Source organism: Cololabis saira, chromosome 10 (genome assembly GCF_033807715.1).
Source record: "Cololabis saira isolate AMF1-May2022 chromosome 10, fColSai1.1, whole genome shotgun sequence".
NCBI lineage: Eukaryota > Metazoa > Chordata > Actinopteri > Beloniformes > Belonidae > Cololabis > Cololabis saira.
Window position 1 is genome coordinate 30,653,868 of NC_084596.1, and position 23,890 is coordinate 30,677,757.

General features: G+C 38.9%; 1 protein-coding gene across 1 annotated transcript; it reads right to left on the reverse strand.

The window, feature by feature from the left end:
* Window positions 1-2,399: 2,399 nt before the first annotated feature.
* kiss1ra (KISS1 receptor a) lies at window positions 2,400-16,362 on the reverse strand. Its single transcript, XM_061731160.1, has 5 exons — window positions 16,110-16,362; window positions 11,287-11,411; window positions 4,508-4,643; window positions 4,163-4,401; window positions 2,400-2,780 (listed from the first exon to the last, which is right to left on the reverse strand). The coding sequence occupies exons 1-5, from the start codon at window positions 16,360-16,362 to the stop codon at window positions 2,400-2,402; spliced, it is 1,134 nt and encodes a 377-aa protein (XP_061587144.1).
* Window positions 16,363-23,890: the final 7,528 nt, after the last annotated feature.

Consider the following 23,890-nt stretch of genomic DNA (forward strand, 5'->3'; position numbering starts at 1 on the left):
TCGCCTTGGAACCCCTTCCAGGAAACTGTAAAATTAACAGCAAAACAAGTCATATTAGCTGTCCTGTAAAAAGGACTTTGCTCGGTTAGGCCTTTATTTACAGTTCAGAAGTCAAGTCAAGACAGTACAATGTACATGAAGTGTTGACAGCTAGCCATTTACTATTCAATTTATGGAGCCTATCCCAGCTAACTTCAGGCAAGAGGCAGGGCGACACCCTGGACAGGTCGCCAGTCTATCACAGGACAACATAGACAACCAGGCATACTCACACTCACACCTATTGGCAATTTAGAATCACCAATTAACCTACTATGCATGTTTTTGGACTGTGGGAGGAAGCCGGAGTACCCAGAGTGAACCCACGCAAGTATGGGGAGAACATGCAAACTCCACACAGAAAGACTCCCGCCGGGCCAGGGAGTCGAAACCAGGAACCTTCTTGCTATGAGGCAACAGTGCTAACCACCAAGCCACCGTGCTGCCCCTATTCAATTAGTTTCAATTCAATATACTTTATTGTCCCACTTGGGGAAATTTGTCTTGGACTCCAGTAATTTATACTCTTTTCAACCAGTGTGGAAACTATGCCTGCTGTTAATCAAAAGACCACATCCCTAATTATACATATATACAAAAAAATAAATAAATAAATTGTCATGGATGTGAAGTGTAGCTATGAAGACCAAAACCATTATTTGAACCAGGCTGTAAATTTGTTTATTTCTGCTGCAAAGTTAGGGCTCAGTGGACGGCTGCCATTCATTTTCTATGAAAGCGCGCTGCGAGAGGCGTCGGGAGCAGCGAGTCCAGAGTGTCAATTTGAAGTTGAAAAATCTCAACTTTATGCAAATGAGCAGCGGCGATGCCGAGGCAGTGTCCAATCACATACCGGGATTCCCGAAGCAAGAAGCCTCAATGCAGATTGTACTTTCATGTACACACAAACGTACACTCATTCACATGCGTACATGAGCATAGCTGTGCACTAACAAACTTATTTTATCAGGAATTAATATATTTCATCCAGCAAACTGACATTTTTGCTGATTTGACTGCCTTTTTACCTGAACTCTGCTCATGTGAAACACGTAACTGATGGTTGAGGGGCTGTATGGTCTGAACGATTTTATTTGCTACATCGATCCAACGCAAAATAATTAAAAACCGTGCTTATTAATCACAAAACACAGTTTAAACAATATGACCAAATCCGCTACGACCTGGTGTGTCAGTGTTCACCGCAGACAGACTGCCACATTCATCGGGACCGACGGTTCACCGACGGTTGCTGCTGATCCGCGGACCAACCTTGTTAAAGAGAGCATCAAACTCACTCTTATCTATGGGAAAATAATGCTAAAATATAAAGAAGGCTTCCCAGAGTGTGATCCATGGTGAAATAGGAAACTGAAGATGTGCAGTGAACCTGCTTCCTGGTTGGCATCAAACTATAAAAGGGTGATGTAGCCTGTTGGTAAACCCTTCAAAGAAAGAGGGTCCATTTTGGTTTCCACAATCTTTCTACATTAAGTCTCTGACAACAAATACTCATCAGGTTGTAAGTTTTCTTTTTCAAGGCAACTCTGCCCTAAAGAATATCTTGCTTTATTATCTATTTTAAAAACCATCATGTAATGAAGAAGACTTTAGATTACATATTGAAACCACAAACCCACAAGGGAAATGTTTACTAAGGTCACAGATCAAGAGAGAGTTTCAATACTTGTCTAACAGACATTACAATCAGATGTCGTTTTTACAACCAAAACTGTTGCCCCCTGGTGGACATTTGAGAAAATGCACTTCCACAGTTGCTCTACTTTTCAAGCCAGAGTGTGTCCATTTGTCACATGCAGCTCCTCTATCTCTAGAATACTAAAGAAAATGCATTTGAAAAACCTTTTCTTTTTCTTTTTAAATACTGAGCAATAGTGTCTCCTCAGTAATTTACTCTTTTCAACCAATGGGGAAACAAATATTAAACATATCCAGTATACAAAAAAAAACCCAACAACAAATAAAGAGAGACAGACATCTATTCTAGAGAAATACGTTCAAATGTTAACTCAGAATTTACATTTACTACTCAGTCATTTTCAAAAGTATGTTTCAGTTTTCAATTAAATTGAAATTGTATTGTTTTCTGAATTTTACCGATTCAGGCAAATATATTGAATCAAAACTTATAATACAGACTTGATGTGGCACAATATATTTTCAAAGTGCAGTTTCAGTTTAATATCTGCATTCATTGTCTTCCAGTAACAGTCCATTCTCAAATCAGATTGTTCTTCAACACAAACTTAAACTGCATGAACTCATGGTAAATGTGTATGGTTGTACCCAGAGCTCTTGATCCATAATAAACTCACTTTTAGCACATTTTAAGGTCAGAATTAATTCACATCGTTATTATTGTTGCCTTCTTCTGCAGCAACAAACTTGATCTCTGCATTGGCAGTCCTCGAAGCCATGCTGCTGTCTCTGATCTTGTGGTTGAACAGGAAGGGGAAGGTTTTCCTGAAGGACTTTTGAAAACTGGCTCCCATAAAGCCGTAGACGATGGGGTTGACGGAGGAGTTGGCGTAGGACATGCAGTTGGCCCATGTCTTGATCTTGTATGTCGTGTAGTTTGGTCGATAGTTTGGATGGAAAGACTGGAAAAGGACAAAAATCTGGATGGGACCCCAGCAGATGGCGAAGAGAAGAACTATCACCACGACCATTTTGGAGACTTTGCTCCTGATGCTGATCGTTCTCTCAGACAGGAGGTTGACCTGAGAAGGACGAGACAGCAGATTAACTCATTATTCACACAGATCTAGCCAGTGAGATGTCCTTTCCGGTCTGCCAATACACAGAATTAATAAATTTGAAGACAACATAACAAATTGTGGCACCCTAACGGAAACCAAAAATAAAAATCAGTCGCAAACTCTTGTTTAACGAAAAGTCTGTTGCTGGTGAGTAACATGACTGCTCTGCCTGTGCAAAGTGAAATGAGTGGGGAGCAGGAGAAAAATCCTAAGAGGGAATATACGATGGCAAAAAGACACCAGCGTAGCATGAGCAACAGCAGATCCTCCAATTAAATAGGGGCCATTTCTGTCAGACCAAGAACACTGAAACAGCTGCCTCTAGGTCCTTTGAGTCCAATTTTGGACCCAACTCTGTTCGCATCATTCTCCAAACTTTCTTTACAGAGATCACCGCAGAGGAGGGACGCCTCTGTTCCCGCCCAACTGGCTGCAATGACAGGATGCTGAGAAGGAGTTGTGGCTTTGCTGCAAACCACCTCCTGCCAATGATGTTCTGTGAACCGTGCACCCCAGGCCGGATTTATTTCTCAAAAAACAAAAAGCCTGACTCCTGAGGACGAGAATAATAATGAATAATAATGAGTGTTTGTTTGATGTGAACTCACTTTCGTTCTTTCATTCTGGTGTAAATGACTGATCGCAAACTTGTTCAATCCATGTCATAAACAAAGTTTGTATGCCAGTGTTTTCTAGTATTGTGCAAAATCTAGCTTTAACTCGGCAGCTGTAAGTTGTAAGTAAGACACAAGCTGTGTTCCAGTAGTCTTGGTTTTAAACTAGATAGATTTGCATGATTATTATGACTACTTTACAAATCTAGGTACAAACAAAACAAAGCTTAGAAATATATAAAATCATTTTTAAAAAGTGCAAACCAGCAATGAGAAATCCAAATATAAACCCCATTTAGTGAGGCTGATGCTGTGATTTTGGAGACATATGACATGTCTTTCCATTTCATAATTAAGTTGTAAGCTCTATTAACCGGAGAACATGAGGCATGTGTTTTGAGAGTGATGTAAGTGCATCAGAAAGTAATGTTGGCTTAAAAGAAAATGAATAATAGGAAACAAATTAAAAGGCCTTGTAATAGCAGATCTGGATTATTTCTTCTCCGTGGAACTGTTTTAAAGCTTTTAAGTGACACATTTTGCTTCACTCATCTCAGCCTTTTCAAAGACTGAGGCTGCCGCTACAAAGACTGGCGACTTCTTTCTTGGCTTTTAATCAATGGTTAACTTTTACTTGGCTTTTAATTATGAGCACCGTTAACAGCAGAGGCTTGCCCTTGTGTCTGTCCATGACAGATAAGCACTAAACAAAACAAAGTGTGTCGTTACCTGATAGTTGTTGTCCACGGGCTCCACAGTGGGCTGGCCCACTCTTTTCACCATCAGAGTGTAGCAGAAGGTGATCGTGAAGACAGGCAGCAGGTATGCAGCAATGAACTGGTAGAGGATGAATGCCCTCTCATGCGTCTTTGAGGGAAACCTCTCCATGCAGTATTGTCTCGGGCCGTACCAGTAGCCCTCCTCTATACGCTGGTACATCAAAATTGGGGTGGACAGGATGAAGGAGCCTAGGATAGGACAATAACCGTGTCATTTAGGTTTTTCATTATTCTTCATCTTTGTGGTGGCAATTAAAATAATTATCAAACACAGTTACAAAACGATGCGTCATACCGATCCAAATGCAGATGCTGACAATCATGGCTACTTTTGGGGTGCGGTGGCGGAGAGATTTCAGAGGGTAGACTGTCACATAACAACGGTCCCCGCTCATTGCTGTCAGGGTGATACAGGTGGCTTGAACTGTAACCTAAGGCAGAAAGATGGGAAACATACAGTACACTTTCTATAGTGTGGTGATGCGCACTATTAGTCCTTTATAAAGTACTACTACTTTTGCAAAGAAAAACAAAGGAAGCAAAAGCTCTGGTCTTCATTCTCTCTGTCTGTTCTCTCTTTTCCTTCTCTGCCCAGCTGGCCTCCCCACTAAGGGAGTTTTTACCTGCCATTGTTTATGTAGTAATTGCTAAGGGGTCATGTTCTGGGTCTCTAAAAAGCCCCTAGACACAACTTCTGTTTAAATATTCGCTATATAAATAAAATTGAATTGAATTAAATTGAAGAAACATAATAATGTTTTTTGTTGTATTTAAACCGTTCGGTGTCAAACAAAACAAAATTTGTGATCTCTGGAAGTGGAAAAAAAAACACAATAAATTAAGAGATGGAAAGGGACTGAAAAAAATGAGATGAAACATATTACATTACTGTGTCGATATGTTGTTTTCTTCTTATTATTTCTGTTTACAGTCAGTATTATATTTGTGTTATTTCTGCTGATTTGAGCTGCTAAATAAAGAGATTATAAATATTAAGAATAATTTTCCTGCATAAAGGTTATTATATTCTATCACAATTCATCATAAAAATATTTCATCTTGATGCAAATATGTATCACATAAAACTACTATTTTTTATCCTGGCCAAACATTCTCGTGCACTTTGTGAACCTGGTACCCCACCCATTCACAGCCACTTCCACAGGCCCAAAATGTACCAAACCAAATTAACAGAGATGAATTAAATGCAGGCAGATGAATCACTGCTTTTAGGTTATGGCTCATACAGGATTATCCTGGAGAAAATTTTCAAAACAACTAAGATGATACGGAGCAACTAAACTAGCATGTACTTCAGTTTTGAATAACCAGGACAAGATCAAGTCCAATCAACAATATAAACCCCAACAAGTAACAAGAATTTAAGCTTTCCTCTCTTTTAAAAAAAAATATTTTTATCCCGGTTTTATCACCCAGTGCTCCTACCTAACAGTCCTGGGCATTGCCATCCTCTACCAACCCCGGGAGGGCCCTGCACTGAGCTCAGGTCTCCTCCTTAACCTGAGGAGTGAGCAGGCCGCATCTTTTCACCAGGCAGGGTGGGGCTTCTCCGGCCGGACGTAGCGCGTGGAAGGATCACGTTATTCCGGCCGGATCCTCCCTCACCCCAACTGGCCAGAGGGGACATGTGTAGCCCAGGACTGTGTGCATGTTTTGTGAGGGTAGCTCACATTAGCTACCCAAGGGAACACGGGGAGAACATGCAAACTCCACGCAGAAAGGCCCTTTTTCCAACCCCACCCAGGGTGTGGGTGCTGAAGTCATGGGGGAACTAACACGCACTTCAGCGCCCACAGCGTCCCCGGCGGGAATCGAACCCAGGACCTTCTTGCTGTGAGACGGCTGCACTACCAGCTGCTCCACCGTGCCCAAGCTTTCCTCTCTAATCAAGATGTGTTTGCGTTCATCCAACAGGCTTTCTACCAACCCTGATTACAAAGAAAATCAGCCTGTCCCAAAAATCAGTTGTCATTGTAGTAGGCCCTTTGCTGTGAATGATGGAAAATGGGTGGGGGGAAGCCGGCAAACGTGGATTCAAGGCCATGCAACTGCTACTACTACTACCGGGCGGTAACAGCAGCTGTCGACATCAGCTGTTGTTCGCCAGCCCAGAGTTCAGGCTGCTTTAAGATAAATGGCGATGCTTTTGTTCAGCTTCAAAGGAAACTCATTTCAACAGTTTGTAGTGGTGATCTCATTCCTTCAGTCTCACCTTTTGGCTCAATTCTCACTTAACATCAATTGTAATTTTGTTGCTAATGCATATTCATCTCTCATTCAGTGAGAACGAAGGTCTGCTCTCCTTAACACTTACAGTAATTATCGACCTAGAGCTGTTTTAACTCTGGAATGTTACTTTAAACAAAACTTGTCATCTATTGAACTTGCAGGTAATATTTCAAGGCTGCTGGCGTTTCCAGGATATATCCACTTAATCAGCCAGGTCTTTACTTGCATTGGCTACTGTTTGAATGCAAAGGAATTCAAAGAGCTAATTAAAAGATAAGTTGTGTCTATCTGAGGGCCAATTATGTGTATGCTTTCCACTTCTTTTGCTCTCCTTAAGTCTCCATGTTACCAAATCTGTCCTTGTCAAAAAGAGGAGGGATACAGCTTTGAGGTGGAAGGTGGGGAGCAGGAAGGAAACTATATTAGCAAAGTCTTTAATTAGCATTTGAACAGCCATCCATTTCAATTTTTATTATGGTTCAATGGTGCTTGATTCAATTAAGCTTCATCAGAAAAATGCTAATTACAGTTCTAATGTGGAGTTGTCGTTTTGTGTCCATTTAAAGTGTTTGATACGGCTCTTACTAAAATACTGTTTTGTAGACAGTTTGAGCTTCATTTCAGGCTGTATATAGAAATGTATAAATAATTTAAAAAAGAATACACGTGGATTTTAATGTCACATTCTTAATTCTCTATTATCATTGATTCTGCATTGATATGTTTCTTTCTAACACATTGCACATTTGCTTTCAGTAGAGGAGTAGAGGATGACATGAAACAAGCCAAACATTAATGATACATCACCTCAAATGGTCTTGATGTGCTGGATTAATGCATCAACTCATCCATATTGCTTAAAAGTATTAGCCTCCTGAGGTTCTGAGCACCAGATCAGGGTTTCAAAAGATTCGGATGAGAGAGACTGAAAGGGTTCATGATGAGTTTGCATGATACATTAAGAAGACCCTACTTTAATATCTTCAATTCTTATCATCTATTCAGTTTTTTTTCCCTCCTAAGACCTGGCGTACACAATGTTTCTTAATGGGGGCCCAAAGCAACGAGGAAAAAAATGGTACCAGGAGGTGAAAATGTTAAATTCTGCTTTAGACGAATTTAAGAAAGAAAATATATATATATATATATATATATATATATATATATATATATATATATATATATATATATATATATATATATATATATATATATATATATATATATATATATATATATGTGTGTTTTACAAAGATATAACAGTCTTTAGGGAAAACATTTTGATGAGACAGTTCACATGTAGTTCATTTTACTTGCCTGTGGTTTCTTTTCAGCAAGAAAAATAATGCCCACTTTTATCTTTGATATCTTATCTTTGAATGTGAGCTGTAAACCTGGAGTTCATCAAGGTTTTGTCCTCAGGACCAGGAGTGAACATCAGGTTATAATCAGTGTCTAAGGTCAGGTCCTAGTGACTACCAGTATGCATGGTTGTCATGGTGATTACAATGGATCAGATGCAGAAGAGAGAGCTTGAGAGGAAAAAATAACCAAAATGTTGCCATTTCAATTTAGGTTTACTGTATTTTAATGTATTATGATTAACTGATTAAATGCCTTTGAGTTGAGAGAGTCTGTAGACAATTTGGATGATGTCAAGATGACTAAAACCAACTTGGGCTGTGGAATGTTTAAAATTTTGACCACGTTGACATGTAGCCTACATGACTGAATCGTGGAAAAGCGGGAGAAAATCATATCTGACCAATCATATAAAATTATTCAGAAAAATGGGAATAAAAGAATCCCAAATTTAAGTCAGTTTAAATATAATTAAAATTATGATATGCCTTCTTCCCTATGTAATTTATATGAATACCTGTTACATCAAATTTCATCATTGAGAAGTGCGTCAAAGGACGTGCAAAAAGAAAGAACATGTATATTGAAGGTCTTTTTACAGAATATAAAAGCTTAGGGGTTGCTTAGATGTATCTTCGAAGACAGCAACTGCTTTTATGGATGGATTTTTTTGTTAATGATTGTATGACAGAAATTCCTTTGATATGAAAAAAACCCCAAGATAAAGGATAACAAAGGGATACAGTGATACCAAAGTATTTAAATCCTTCTCTTTCTCTTCATGCATTCATTATTATATTAACCTCTGGGCCTATTTTGTACCTGTGATTAATTAAAAAGTACTTTGAAAAACAAAAACTTTTAATTGAAAATAAAATATCATACCTTGTTTTGTTGCTTAGGGATTTTGCATCTATTATTACTACGAACTACTTGTGATTAAACAGTTTCTATAGAAACCCCTGATCGGTGCTGGGGTCTCATTGACACCGTAGTCTGTTGAGGTCAGGAGTGTTTTTTGCTTTAGAGGAAAGGGTAGTAGAAGAGACATGCTGTCTTCAGAATCTGAATGCATGCCTACTTATTCTCATAAACCTCCTTAATTAATGAGTTGCAGAGGGGTTTCATGCCGTTTGTGATGCACCTTCAGGAAAGAGCAAGTATAGACAAATTGTATGTGTTATTCAATTCTGCTCCACCTCATTTCCCCACAAGCAAATGCCCCATGAATCTCTCTGCTTGAAAAGCATAATTGAAGCACTTGGCATGAATCCCCCCAACAAATCTCAGCTTCCTGAAAACCTCAGTTGTTGCTTTCTCACAAGAAGTAAGACCTCTGTGAGCGCTCCTTCCACAGAAGATGTTGTTTTGTTGCCTCGGAAATATGCAAGGAGCTACAGCAGACCCTTTTGGGAGGGGGATTTCTGTAGGTTCTATTATATGTGTATTTTAAAGCATGTTTTATTCTTTATGAGCCACCAAGGGAATTGCAGTGTTAGAATAGGAGTCTGGAAGGTTTTTGTTATCCTTTTTCATTATAAAATGCCTGTTGATTTTTTTACTTTCCTTTTGTTCCCTCTTCACTGAGGCCGTCTGCTTGCTCAGAAAAATATATCAAAATTCCTTACTCATACTTGCCTAGATAAGTTTTGAATAGCTTCTATGAGAATAAGTTAGATTTACTGTATTCAAATGAGTTAGATTGGATTGGAATATAACTGGACTGAATTGGATTATACTTGATTGGACTGTATTGAAATTGTCTTCTGTGTTACTACATTAATAAAGAGAACTGAAGTGAATTAAGTTCTAATCATTATTCATTAAAAAATAGATCATATGGCAAAACAAGTAGGCATATATGTTTAACAAGTTCTCAGTTTTCAGTGTGGTACCAAAGTCTTCATGCAAGAAGTGTGGGAAGCTTGCTTCTTTTGTTCCCTTTGTTGATTCTAATCACTCGTGACTGTGAGAATAATTAATGCTGCTTCCTAGGCTGAAATATGGTTCTGCGTCAAAACGACGCCGTACCTACGGCGTGTGGTTTCGTCCACGCAGACCACACGCCGTCACCTGCGCCGTCACCTGCGCCGTCACTGACGTGCACCTCCCGAAAATTGTAACTACGCGTCGAGGCGACGCAGACTACACGCAGACAGAGAGGGCTGTGATTGGTTCACTTGGTAGCAACGCATTTCTGGTTTCCGGTTTGAAGCAGTAGTGAACTTTCAGGGCTCTTTTCTTCGTTTATATGTGATTTTTTTTGTTTTGTTTTTTTTGCACAATAGTTGTCCTTATCTCTTTGATTTACTGTGACCGGAAAAAGTCGGATAAACCATTCAGAAAAAGATTGCTAACTAGCGGCCGCGGGGGGGACCGCACCGCGACCAAATGGAGTGACGGAGAAGTCCGAAGGGTTCAGGACGGCTGCGGCGTGTGCTCTGCGTTGGTGTGACGCAGAACCTTAATTCAGCCTTAAGAGCTCATACAACCACTGTGTTGATGATATCCTACCCGTAGATGTAGTTCTAAAGTTGTTAAATACATTCATTACGTATATATACATATATATATACATATATATATATATATATATATATATATGTATATATACATATATATATATATATACATATATACATATATATATATATATATATATATATATATATATATATATATATATATATATATATATATATATATATATATATATATATATATATATATATATATATGTATAAAATTATAGGTTTTAAAAGTGGCTTAAAGGGCCCCAAGTTAGATTTCAGCTATGTTTTAGATTTAGATTTAGGACTTTTGTGGTTCATAAAGAGAAGAATTCAAAGACTACACTGTGTTCATGTTTGGTACTAGTTAATGTCTGATTCACCTGGTGCAATACTGTAAATTGCATCTCTTAAAACCACTCTATGTAGCAGTACCATATCAGACCACATGGGGGTATACAGCTCTGCTTTGTTGACAAAAGAACCCCAATAGGCCAATACGGTGCTAATGAGTGGGGATGGTCCGACATGTCTTGTAATATCACTCTGTTCCACTAGATGTGCACTTTGTTGTGTCTTAGGCCAGGATCTGACACGTAAAGGTGCTTGTGCTGTGCTGCCGCCATGTGGTTAGAAGTTGTACTGCTACATAGCTTTGCTTTATGTATGTAGCTTTTATCGTGCACTTTGTAGGCACATATTTTATTTAATCATCATTAGCTGCTCTTTTACCCTTCTTTGTCTAATTCCAAGGTTGGTTTGACTGTTGTTTGTGTATTCTTATATTTGCGTTATTGACAAATCATCATTACTTACTTACTTACTCTTTAAAAAGGACAACTGGAAACACACTAACTATAAAAATGTTTTATTTTTCCAAAACATTGATTTGAACTAGTTTGTGTGCCTGGGAGCACAAAAAAACTGTGAGAAAACCCACATCATGTATTACCTGCTGCAAGAAGGCAACGAATTTGCACATGAAGGTGCCAAAGATCCATCCAGGGAGGGGGTACAGGGTGGCAGTGAAGGGAACGCAGCATACCAAGAAGATGATGTCAGTTGCAGCCAGGTTTGCTAAAGAGAGAGAGAACACCCAGTAAAAAAATGTCCACAACTTCTTATGAAGGAAAGAATCTGGTTATAGTCTCATTTTCATTACGTATGTCAGTTTTCTGTTCAGTAGTAAACAGCCTCCACATATACGACTAATTTATTTAGTACAATACAGACCATTCATGGCATGATCCCAAGACTCCCGTTGTTGGGAAGATGTTGCATGCAATATCGGACATGAAACACGATACCGTAGGTATCATAGAGGTTTGATAGTCCCGCTAGTGTTTCAGTGCAGTCTCAGAGACTGCGTCACAATCAGAATCGATTAATTTAATGGCAATCAGCTATAGTTTTTTTTTTTTTTTGTTAAGACAAAGAGTGCTGATTAACCGCCAGCAGGCTGAACCATACTCACGACTTTGGGATTCAAATTGATGCTAACAACCCTAAATAAAATCCATATTTGTGTTCACTTAGTGCATTACTCAGAGGTTAAATCAATAACCTTTGCATTCTGGCTCTGGCCCCCCATACTACTCATTTATTCTGCTAAGTAGACCACGCACCATTGCTTGTGCATTTTTAGTAGCTGATCAATTTATTTTGTAGATGCCGGCCCATTACGTTTACAGGAAAGGCAGAAGTTGTAGGTGTTAATCCAATGATGCAGAATAGTAAGCTGTTGTGATCCTGTAGCCTTGGGATACATTATGCAAGATCAAATTCTTATCACATCCACAATTCACAAACACAAACAGTCCCTGCGGTAAATCACAGGGCTGCACACCTCAGTTACAAAACATTTCTGTGGATCTACAGTATCTATCTATCATATATTTGATCAACACTTTCATTGTTTTACTTATCTCAACTAGGTTTTTGTGTGTCTCTGGATTTCACCTGAGTAAATCAATTACCGGTGCAACAACGGTAGCTGACTTCCGATCTCAACAAGACGTCATAAATCAATCACCTGAGTTTCAAATCGGCGTCTGGAATACAAGACGTGCTGCATGACAGGAGGTTGATTGATTCAATCCTTTGATTTCTGTTGTTGTTTTAATAAACTAATCTTGATGTATCAGAAACCAAATGCTGCAGTGCATAATAAAAAACAAAGCTAATTCTGAGGTGGGTGAGACATGAATTAAGGTGCAGCTTGACGGGGGACATGAAACTCTTGAAACCTCCTTAGCGTTATCTGCAAGCTTGTATGAATGTTTGGAAATAAACACAAACCAAGACATCTCATTTGATCAGTTTCTGTGGCACAACTCCAAAACACTGCAAATACTTATTCTACTTTAATTGTGAGAGCTTTTCTGTTTCTGGCATACCATTGCACAAGAAAATTGTAGTAAGTTGTGAGTCAAGACTCATATTAATGATTCTTCTGTTTTATGCACAGATCTGACTAGAAATCCCATAAATTTAATGATATTATGAGGTTTAAATGTCATACACTCTAATATCTCTGCTTCACAAAATTACCTGGTAAGTAAACATACAGTAAGACTGTAACCTTTTTCACTAGATCAATAAAAACAGAAACTGATGAGAAGAATTAATGCTGAATGTACGTGTGCATGTATTGAATTGAGCACTGAGGGGTACTTAAAGAATATTGTGGAATTAAAAACAACCCTGGATCTATGATTAGACAGTGACGAGTATAAACCTTTGCTACAGACCAAAACGGAGTTAATCAATGTAGTTTTGAGTTTGAGAACAGAATATGTGTTTCAAAGATTGCAATTAATGTCAGCACAGGGGTCAAAAGAAATTGCTATTTCAAGCCTGTGACAAGCCTCAAAAATGCCAATCCACTTAAGTTATAGTGTGGATACGGTCCCTTCAGACAAAATGAGGAAATTAGGGCTTTGTATATGTAAAAAAAGTGTATAAAAAGACTGTTTGTACAGTCTCCATCCAGTTGTTGCTATTTTGTCATAGGCACAGACAAGCTGACTAACTGCTGTCCCAAGACAGTAAAGGGAGGAGAGTTCGTGGCCTTTTCTCCCATTAAACTGAATCTGTGCTTAAACATTTATGTCCAAATAGGCAGTGTTAGAAACGAGGCCATGAACTCTTTCAGCATCTAATGACAGCATTCTCTTTGATATCGGGGGTCAGCTTGTACAGACTTGTGACAACACATTACATTACACATTCAAAGTGAAAATGCCATCACTTCGTCTGCAGGGATGAAATACATATGATCTTTTACGTGGAATCACGTTTTTTTTAGTCTTGTCAGAGGCTTAAAATACCAATTTATTTTGATGTAGCTCCATCCCTCCTTGTGCTAACATTAATTGGCATGTGCATGTTTACATGTAAGCTTCATTTGACATAATTTTGGTCCCTTATGAAAGTTTATACTATTTACCTTCTAAAGTACACCAAGGGAATAAAGTAAAGTAAACTTTCCAGTGAGTGTGTCTGCAATATAAGACAATGTACGACTTAACTACTCAGTGAAATTCATTTCTTAAAGCATACCTTTAATATGTTAGATATGAAATTCTTGTAATTAATTGCCAGCACAAGTCTACGGATGCAAATTAGTCTGGAGTTAGAAGAGAGTGCTTGCAGAGCTTAATGGACCTGGCTGATTGACAGGAAACATGGGCCAACACAGCCCTCAGTTGAAAATATGTAAAACACTATATAACTCCCTCAAGAAGGCAATTCACCAAGGTGTGTAGCAGAATATGTCAAAGAAATATGTCTGGGGATCAAGCAACGGGCAATATAAATGGGAATTACAATCAATAAAACCAAACAGGAGTTTTTTTTAAACATGTAAAGAGAAGAAAATTAGGCCACATTGAGGAGAAGCAGGCATAGATCTTGAATGACTGGATCAAAGTGATATTCAGTGATTATTTGCTTGACATGAATAAAATGCTGTAAATTAACTACATGTGTTTGTTTTTATTTATTTTGCCATAATTGTTCTTTGTTTATTTTTATTTACTTTTTTTCCTTAACATAAACCAGCTGAGTGAACGTCCTCCCAGAGTGGTAACTACATATGTTTTTGCTAGAGGTTGCAAATAAAGTCTCATTTATGGGTCGTGCAACGCATCGTTAATCATCATATACCAATAACGGCTCCAGGAGAACCACAATTTATTTATGAGGAAGCTCTGTGCAGTTTCACTGGATCTCAATTTATAAAAATAGTACAATTTCTGGATGAAAACTACTTAGTTTAATATTTTTATTGCTGTTTTCAGTTTCAGTACACGCATTAGTGGTAGACTCAGTTGCTCAGATACAGAGAATAAGACCATCTTATGAGCTCAATCTCGTTAAACAGCAATAATAATTATCTGCTGACAGAGTTGTGTAACGTGTGCTGCACAGAATTTGGAAATATTAATTTCTGCAAGACAGCAGATGATGCCCAAAAGCTCCTGATATTATCGTAATAACATTTAAACCGGGAATAATACTTTTTTGCTTGTTGTAACTATCTCATTCCCCCATAATAAAAGTCTAAATGGTCAAGTGTTACTCGGGTGACTGCTGGTTCTGTCAGTTCCCTGTCCTTGGGTGATTTATAGTGAATCCCACATGTGTCCTTCACTGGCAAGTTGATTCGGATTAATGTTTCTCCTAGAATGTAATGTAATAGGGAGGGGAGAGGATAATTATATTTTTATGCTAATTTGATCCATTGCCCACCATTGACTACAATCACATATAACATAGTTCACCTCTTGCAGCACCTGATCAGGCTGATGTAATGTGCATTTAAAGTATTGCCATCTTTTCAATAAAAGCTGAGGGTATTAGGATATAGGTATCAATTCTCTCCTCTCTTACTTCTACATTTAATATTATATTTTAAATTTTTTTATGATACAAAAACTGCTGATTGAAGCTCCTTCAAGTATGCCGGGTAGGGGTTGTCCCACTCACACACTCCACTCACACACACACACACACACACACACGCACACACACACACACACACACACACACACACACACACATACACACACACACACACACACACACACACACACACACACACACACGCACGCACGCACGCACGCACACACACACACACACACACACGCACACACACAGCTCCAAAGGTATGACATCAATTCAACGCCAAATATATTGGGAATCAAAACCCGAAATCTGAGAATCAAAATCCAAACTCCAAGAACCAAAACCCAGAATCTGCAACCAGGAAATCAACAACAAGTGTAAATCAGCAACACATCAATCGACAGCAGGACAGTGGGACATAACCAAGATCTATAGCTTGTTGGAACGGAATAACTCCCTGTTTTATCATATGTGGTACAATTATTAATGACAGTGATAACTTCCATCATTAAGTCCCAATGAGCTACAACATCTTAGTTATGTCCCTCCTCATTGTAGATTCACATGGTGCTGATTTGACACTCAGAATTAGAACCACAAAAAGAAGAAGTGCAACTCAGAAAGACCGTTCAAAAATGGAGACGGTTTAAGACCAACAAGAAAAGAAAAGTGTATTCGAGAAAGACGATTGCACTCTTGGTTAGGGATTTGGATGTCAAGGTTACAGACTCCGGTTTTGGTTCTCAGATTTAGGATTTTGATTCACAGTACATTTGGCGTTGAATTGACGCCATACATCTCCTTATGAATTTCTGTCACAAACTTCTAAAATTCTGAATCACAAGGTTGCACATAATCTTTGCTTACCTATGTAGAAGTTGGTGGCTGTCCTCATCTGCTTGTGTTTGGAAATGACATAAATAACCAGAGAGTTGCCCACCAGTCCGACCAGCATGATGAGAGAGAAGAACAGAGGGACCAGCCAGGCATCAGTGAGAAAAGGATGCTGCTCTCCATCCTCCCCAACATTGTCCAAATCTTTTCCGTGGGAGAAGTTTGCTTCGGACCCATTGATCCCAACCAGTTCAGTGGCGTTCCACAGCTCTTCGGAGGAGTACATCGTGTCAGGGCAGAGGGGGCTGCAAGCGAGGGAGTTGAGGGACTACAGTACGTGAGGAGAGCAGGTGGTGTGAGAAACAGAGCCAGAGATGACAGGAGAGAGAGTGTTCAGTATGCGTGCACACGGTGCCACCTGTCCTCCGGCAGAGAGGAGAAGAGAGAGCGACTTATAGTGGAGAAAAGGAAAAACAATAAAGCGCAACAGAGAAAATGTGGCAAGAAAGATGCATGAAAATAAAGGAAAGGGCAGCAGTGAGTGGTGCAGACTGCAGAAAGAGTTGAAAATAGGTGAATAGAGGAATGAAAGAAAGCAATGAGAAAGGGAAAAGTTTGCTATGAGTTAAAAGAAAATGAAGAAACAGAGGCAGGAAATTGAGTATCTGATTGAAAGTATTGATTTCACTAGAGCCCACATTAAGAAGATAATGAAGAGATATGTAATGTCTTCGTGTGGATAGGACACAGAAGAGTAGAGCAAGCAGAGTGACAATTGCATCCTGATGCCTCCACATCACCCATGCAAACCTTAAATCATTTTTCCATTTCTGAATTAAGAGACAAGAAAACATCCGGAAGCGAACAGGAAGCGAAGTACACTGAGTAGCAGAAATAAGTTTTCTATGAGCATACAAGGAGGAGTAAATAAATAAATCCACACTTTGATTTGTTTTCACCTCTCTTTGTTCCACTGGGGTTCTTTCCAATAAGATCCAAGCGTTTTTCCATTCAGGGATTTTGCTTTGATCTGAAGACTAACTTGATAATTCAGAAAAGATGAAGGTTCGTGTTGTAAGCAGGCTTCGCTCTGTAGCCTTAAAAAACAAGGCAAAAGAGTTGTTTTATTAAAAAAATAAAACAAGCAAGCAAAAAAACCTCAAGCATCATCTGTTGTTCATCCTTCAAGCAGAGCTGAGTCCATTTTATTTGAGCTTCAATAGAAACGGCAAAGAGAGGAGTGGAGGAGATGCTGGCGGCTTTATAGAGTGCGCAAGAGCAAGGACACACAGGCGCCTTAGCAAGGATACACACACACACACACACACACGCACACAAAAATGCACGGAGATCTGGTGCAAGTGGGATACCACATGACTTTGGGATAAAGACGCTTGCATTTGGGTTTCCTAGCAACATTATCTCTATCTTTTGGGAAAATTTACCTAAGAAAAATTGGGAGAAATAAAATCCTTCAACCTGCACTTGTTATTCTCCTCCACGAGGAATTGTAGAATAATTTGCATGCACACACCGTTGATAGCATTCTTCTACACCAAAAAATAAAATAAATAAATCTGTATGTATTATATACGAGTATATTCTCAAAAATACCAGTATAAATAGCAGAACTCGAACTAAAAATTGGATTTACTTGTATTAAAAAAAATACTGAAGAATCATGTTTTAGCTGTACTATAAGTGATATCTTTATTTGTGTGTTTTGTATAATATAAAAACTTAATAAAGTAAAAATAAAAACAAACATATTTCATTATAGATAATATATTTTATCTCAACCACAGAAAGACATTTCAACCAAGAAAAAGAAAAAGACTGATGTAAACAAATGTTCTGTCAGTCAGCCCAGGATACTGTATGCTGCCAAATGTAGCTATTGTTCCCGGAGGCAAAAAGTATATCTCCACAAAGCTATTGGGACGCTGCATGAAGTTAATTATTATCCAGGATCAGGAAGAAAGTCAAGTCAAAACCCATAATTCATTTCTGTAGCACATTTTAAAAAGCTTCAAACAAACTATAAGAATATAAACTCAGCAATGACTAAAATTAGAAATAAGATATTAGATAAAATAAAAATGTGCAAAAAAGCAATGAAAGACGAAATGTTCTGCTCAAGCAGGAGTGGAAAATTAGAGGTCAAAATGTTAACAATAGTAATAATGAGCAGGCATCTGATCACCACTCTCAGCCAAGCCAGAGTTTCCCTGGATTTGACTATGATTTCCAGGGGACAGTACGGCCGTATGCAGAAGGAACTGCCTCTGGATGGTATAGGATAGGCATAAAACCCATCCATCCATCCATCCATCCATCCATCCATCCATCCATCCATCCATCCATCCATCCATCCATCCATCCATCCATCCATCCATCCATCCATCCATCCATCCATCCATCCATCCATCCATCCATCCATCCATCCATCCATCCATCCATCCATCCATCCATCCATCCATCCATCCATCCATCTTCTATACCCGTTTTGTTGTGTGCAGGGTAATAGTGGGGGCATAAAACAACCAAAGAAAAGACAGATGTGATTTAGGTTTAGCGACAACCAAAATGGCATGCAGCGGAATAAGGACACTGGTGAATGACTGTTGTTGGTTTTGCAGTGAAACCATTTAAATTCAAAGTTATTGTGAGTAATTCTGCAGCCGCCTTGATTATTTTCAATAGTGGCTTTAGTACACAGTTGTATGAGTCATTCATCTCAGCCAGCATGTCCATGTGGGCCCCATCTGGATTAAAAGTGAGTGCAGAGTGAGCTTGAACTTGAAATGGGCAAACGGCATGAGTCCTTTATGGTGTCACTATTATGGGACCCATAGATTTTGAATAGTGAATCTAGGATCTTCCAGAAAGCATCATCTTATAAATCCTGAGCCCCACCTTGTTGCCACTGGTTCTGTACCAGTGGAAATGGTTGTGACTGGATACCAGACGTATTTTTACAAAACAGAATTTTCACTCAGTGAACAGGTATAGCTGGCTAGACAAGCCAGCCTATTACAGTTATTTCTGAATGCTTAGGCGCTAATCATGTTCTTGTAGCACAATTTCTAAAACTATTAATACATATAGCAAAACCACTCACTGAGTTAGCCAAACTAAAAGCACAAATACTGCTTTGCACTCAGTTTGTAATTTTGTAACACACACTTTTCAAAACTGTAGGCACAATTCGCTGCTTACACTCAATTGCCAAATTTCCAAAACACTCCTAGCAAAATTATACACATGTATGGCTATTATTTACACTATTTCGCCAACTGTTTGGCACACTTTCACATGTGAAAACAATTTTAGAGAATTAGTTCACTTTGCAATCAGCCTAAGCACTATAAATAAGCCACAGGTAAGCTGTCTGTGTGGAGTACAATGGAAGGAGCAAGAAGAGTAAGAATCAGAGGAGGCAGAGGAAGAAGACGTGGAGGTGAAGAAGCGAGAGGTTTAGAGGAAGTTAGAGGAAGAGGACAAGGAGGAGAAAGAGGAGGACGAGGAGGGGGAAGAAGATGGGCCAGAGCAGACCCGATATGTCATCATATGGGACAATGTTAGTTTCCATAGGGCGGCTTTGGTCCGCAACTGGTTTACCGATCCCACTCTTCATGGCACTCAACCTCCCCCGATACTCTCCATTCTTACTGTAAATCCGATTGAAGAGTTCTTTTCTGTCTGGCGCTGGAAAGCCCACGACCGCCTTCCCCATCAACACGCAGCCCTTTTACAAGCAATGGAGGAGGCATGTGGAGATATTGAGCAGGCATCATGTCAGGCCTGGATACGGCATGCAAGGAGGTATTTTCCCCAGTGCCTTGGACTGGAGGACATCGCATGTGATGTGGATGAGATTTTGTGGCCGGACCCAGAGAGACGGCATGATGTAGGCTGATTGTCTTTTTTTTGTGAATGTATTATTTTGTGTTCTGTGCTGTCTTTGTTTTGACGAGTGTGAATAAACACCAATACTTGAAGTTTGGATCCCTGTGTGTTTACAGAACTATGACAAAAGTATGACCTCAAACTGACCTAGCCACCTTGTGCACAGAGAAAGAAAAAAGCCAGATGTGTTTTGTATTCATACCATTAGTGTGTAGTTGGCACATTATGTGCTTAGTAAATGATGGCATGTGTTTACTGTCTGATATGAAAACACCATTTTTACCTAGGTGTGAAGAGTTAATCAAGCTGTGTTTGCTTTTGCAAGACAACTATAACGTTTTGATAATTTGGTGAAAGGTTTTCTCATTTGTGTGTAGAGTTTAGCAAAAATAGCCAATGTTGCAAAAAATGTCCTTAAGCATTCAGAAAAAACTGTATTATAACATCCCTCTACCAAAAAGGCTATGTCACTGGTTTTTCTGGGCGTGGATTGAAGTATTCTAAAGAACATTTGCTTTATAGACCTCAGTGTTCTGTGCAGAGTGTTACAACTTAAACAAGAAAGAAGACGACGAACAAGAATAATTCCTCTCTCTCATAGTACTCAGCCACCGAGGTATTGTTTGTTTTTCAATTTTTGCAAAAGCAGTTTTTGTCAATTGTCTTCATTTTGTCTAAGCTAATTATTATCTTGTCTGTGCCTTTATGAATCTGACCAAGCTGGATTCAGTAAATCCATCTCTCAAGTTGTCTCACTCACTTGTGCCTGTCGTACATGGAGGAATTATATTCTTTATGTGATCCAGACAAAATTATCCAGTGTGAAAGCCAAAATAATGCTATTTTCACACATGAACAACCCATATTGTTGTATATCGAGGGATCGGATAAGTTGTTACTACATCCAGCACCCAAAACTGATCCCTGAAAGGAAGGCAGACGGGTTGGTGCATGATGCAAAAATTATGCTGTGGAAAATTCAATACTTTATTAACAGCCGACTAAGAATAGAGAGGAACTCCATCAATTCATTTGTAAAACAAATTTTGTGTCGATATCAGTACTAAAAGTGTTTGGTTGGAAGTGAAATATGATTGAAAGGGGGAAATGAAATATGTACTCAAGAGAAAAAGAATACAAAGCAACAAACAGCATTACTCACAGCTAGAGGTGGGTGCAATTCATCGATGTGTCGATGCATCGCGATGCGTCACGTGACGATTAAGAATCGATTATTATTATTTTTTTTTTTTTTTTTTTTTTTTTTTTTTTTTTTAAGTTATCCTATCCAGATTCCAGACTGAATAAGCTGCTGAATCAATTCATTTTCAAGAATGCACATTTCTTATTGTTCACTTGAAATATGGCAGATATGTTTACACTAAGTTCATATCTGGTTTACTTGAATTAATGAACTCATTAAATCCAGGGCTTGACCGTTTTCAGTGTTTTCCGCCAATAGAGGGCGCTCTCATGCAAGTGCAGCTTTCCCTGGTCAAAGTTAAGTAAGTCAAAGAGCAAATGTTTACATAGTCATAAAATAAATTATTTTGTGTCTTTGAAAAATACATGTCAAATGTTCTGAGTTAATTGATTGGCTATTTATTTACAAATGTAGCCACAGATGAAGACAAAATCAATCTTGTATGGAAAAAAGCATTAAAAATCACAATAATCGAAGAATCGTGGCACCAATAATCGAATCGAATCGACAATCGTTATAATCGAAGAATCGAAGAATCGAAGCTCCAATAATCGGAATCGAATCGTGAGGTACCCTTGTTTGCACACCCCTACTCACAGCACACTAACCAGATCTACTCTGCATACCCAGAATCAGAATCATCTTTATTGGCCAGGTTCGAACATTGTCCAACAAGGAATTTGACTCCGGTAATTTCACATGTACATGTACATGTAGGCCCAATCAGACATTGTTAAGACCTGTTTCTAGGAACTGTGTCTGTATAGACTTTGTAGCAAGCCTGGTCTACCTGATTATCACATTCATGTTTACATATACAGCTCCTGCTGTTATTGTGCTTTGAAATGGTGAAAACAACAGAAACCGCAGCTTCACAGGAGCTGAGGTCTCTCTGAGAGGTGTGTTTCTGCTTGTTCCCTAGGCCGCAAAAATTCTCCACATTTGCCAGCAGATGTGCCTTTTCAAATGGTCTCCAAAAAACATCCACTGTAGCTTCAAAGGCAAAGAAATAAGTGTGGGCGAGAGAAAGTGAAAAGAAAAGGGTAAAAAACAGGAACTGAGTGTTATGGCATCAAATTAGCCTTTAGCATCCAGCTGATTCTGTCATTTCTACTGGAGCTTCTTTAGATCAGGCCACTGTGGTGCAAAACATTTTCTGTTCTCACCTCCAGGATTTTAATATCTTCCACCTCTCACATCTTACGCTTCCAAGTATTTCTTCTTTTAATAAGTATTACAAACTGCCCTGACTGAACTTATAGTTATATTTCTAAGGGTTTGTCATCAAACAGATTAGGTTTTATCTCTTCTCCTTTTGCGCTTGGATGAGCTTTTAAAATTAACCACATCTCTCACCAAGATATCTGCTGGGACAGATGACGGATGGATAATTTGCATGTAGTTATAAATCCTGATTCCTGTTTATTTGTTTATTTGTTTATTTAAAAAGGATCCCAATTAGTCTTCACCATGGGAAGACTATTCTTCCTGGGGTCCATCAGTTGTTATTGTTCAACTGATGGTTTAATAATATGTCTTCCAGAAAATTGCCCCACACCGCTATTATGTTACATTACATTAGATTTAGCAGAAGGCAGAAGAAAAGCAACTCTGGTCGAATATGCCTGGTTTCTCTGCATTTGTCTTTGATTGGCCAAGGGGCAACAGACACAGAAAACTACCTCAGGACTACATGGGAATACAAGCAATTATCAAAATAAAGTACGAACAACGGGGAATTGCTGTTCTGCAGTTATAATTTGCCGTAAAACTTGCTGGCTTAAGGTTCTATTATATATTCTCCAGCCACCTTGGTTGTTTTGAATAGTGGCTCTTGGACGCTGCTGCATGAGTCATTGCATAAAGACACCTCTGCCCTCCACCACCACTGCTTTTGCATAGATGACAGGTCAGATCAGTGAGACCAACACACAGAAAACAAGCACTGACACACCAAGATGGAGCATTTTTCCAAATTTGGTCACACAAGTGAAAAGAGATTAGTCAAGTTCAGCTTTAAATATAAGCATCTATGCAGACTGAACCGAATGTGTATTTTGACCAGACAAAATGTGCATTACCTTGTTCATGCAGCTTTCAAAATGGTTGTTTCAAGCAGATACTGTTCACAGAATAACAAGAGCAGTCGTGCGAGAACAGCTGTCCAGGGCAGTGATAATTAATCCAGGTAATCATGGGTGAAGTGGAGCCTCTTGTTTGAATGGATGGGTGTTTTGTGTAGCGTTTAGCAACTATTTGACCGTTATAGCTTCCACTGCTTGACAAAGGAAAACAAACAATATTTTTGAGCACATTCGTTCTTTCTAAGTGTTATCACATAGCAACAAATCCCAAATACACGAATCACATTCAATGTCCATGACAGTGTATAAGAGCCTCTGAAAGCAATGGAGACACTTCTCTAAATACTTTCACCTTTCTGCAGCCTGGCTGAATCCAGAGGTGATGACAGGAATGCAGATCCATCATTAATGTGAATCTCAGGGCTCAAGCTCTTCACCACAACAGAATGTCTGTTGATCTTTTGCTCCTTAAATGAACGTGAAGAAATCTAAAGAGGCCTAATTACGCTTTTCTGTGTGTTCTGACCTATATTCAATGTTATTATAATGGATTATCATCTTAGACATGGCCCTGCGATGGACTGCTGACCTTTTCCAGGGGGTACCCTTGCCTCTCG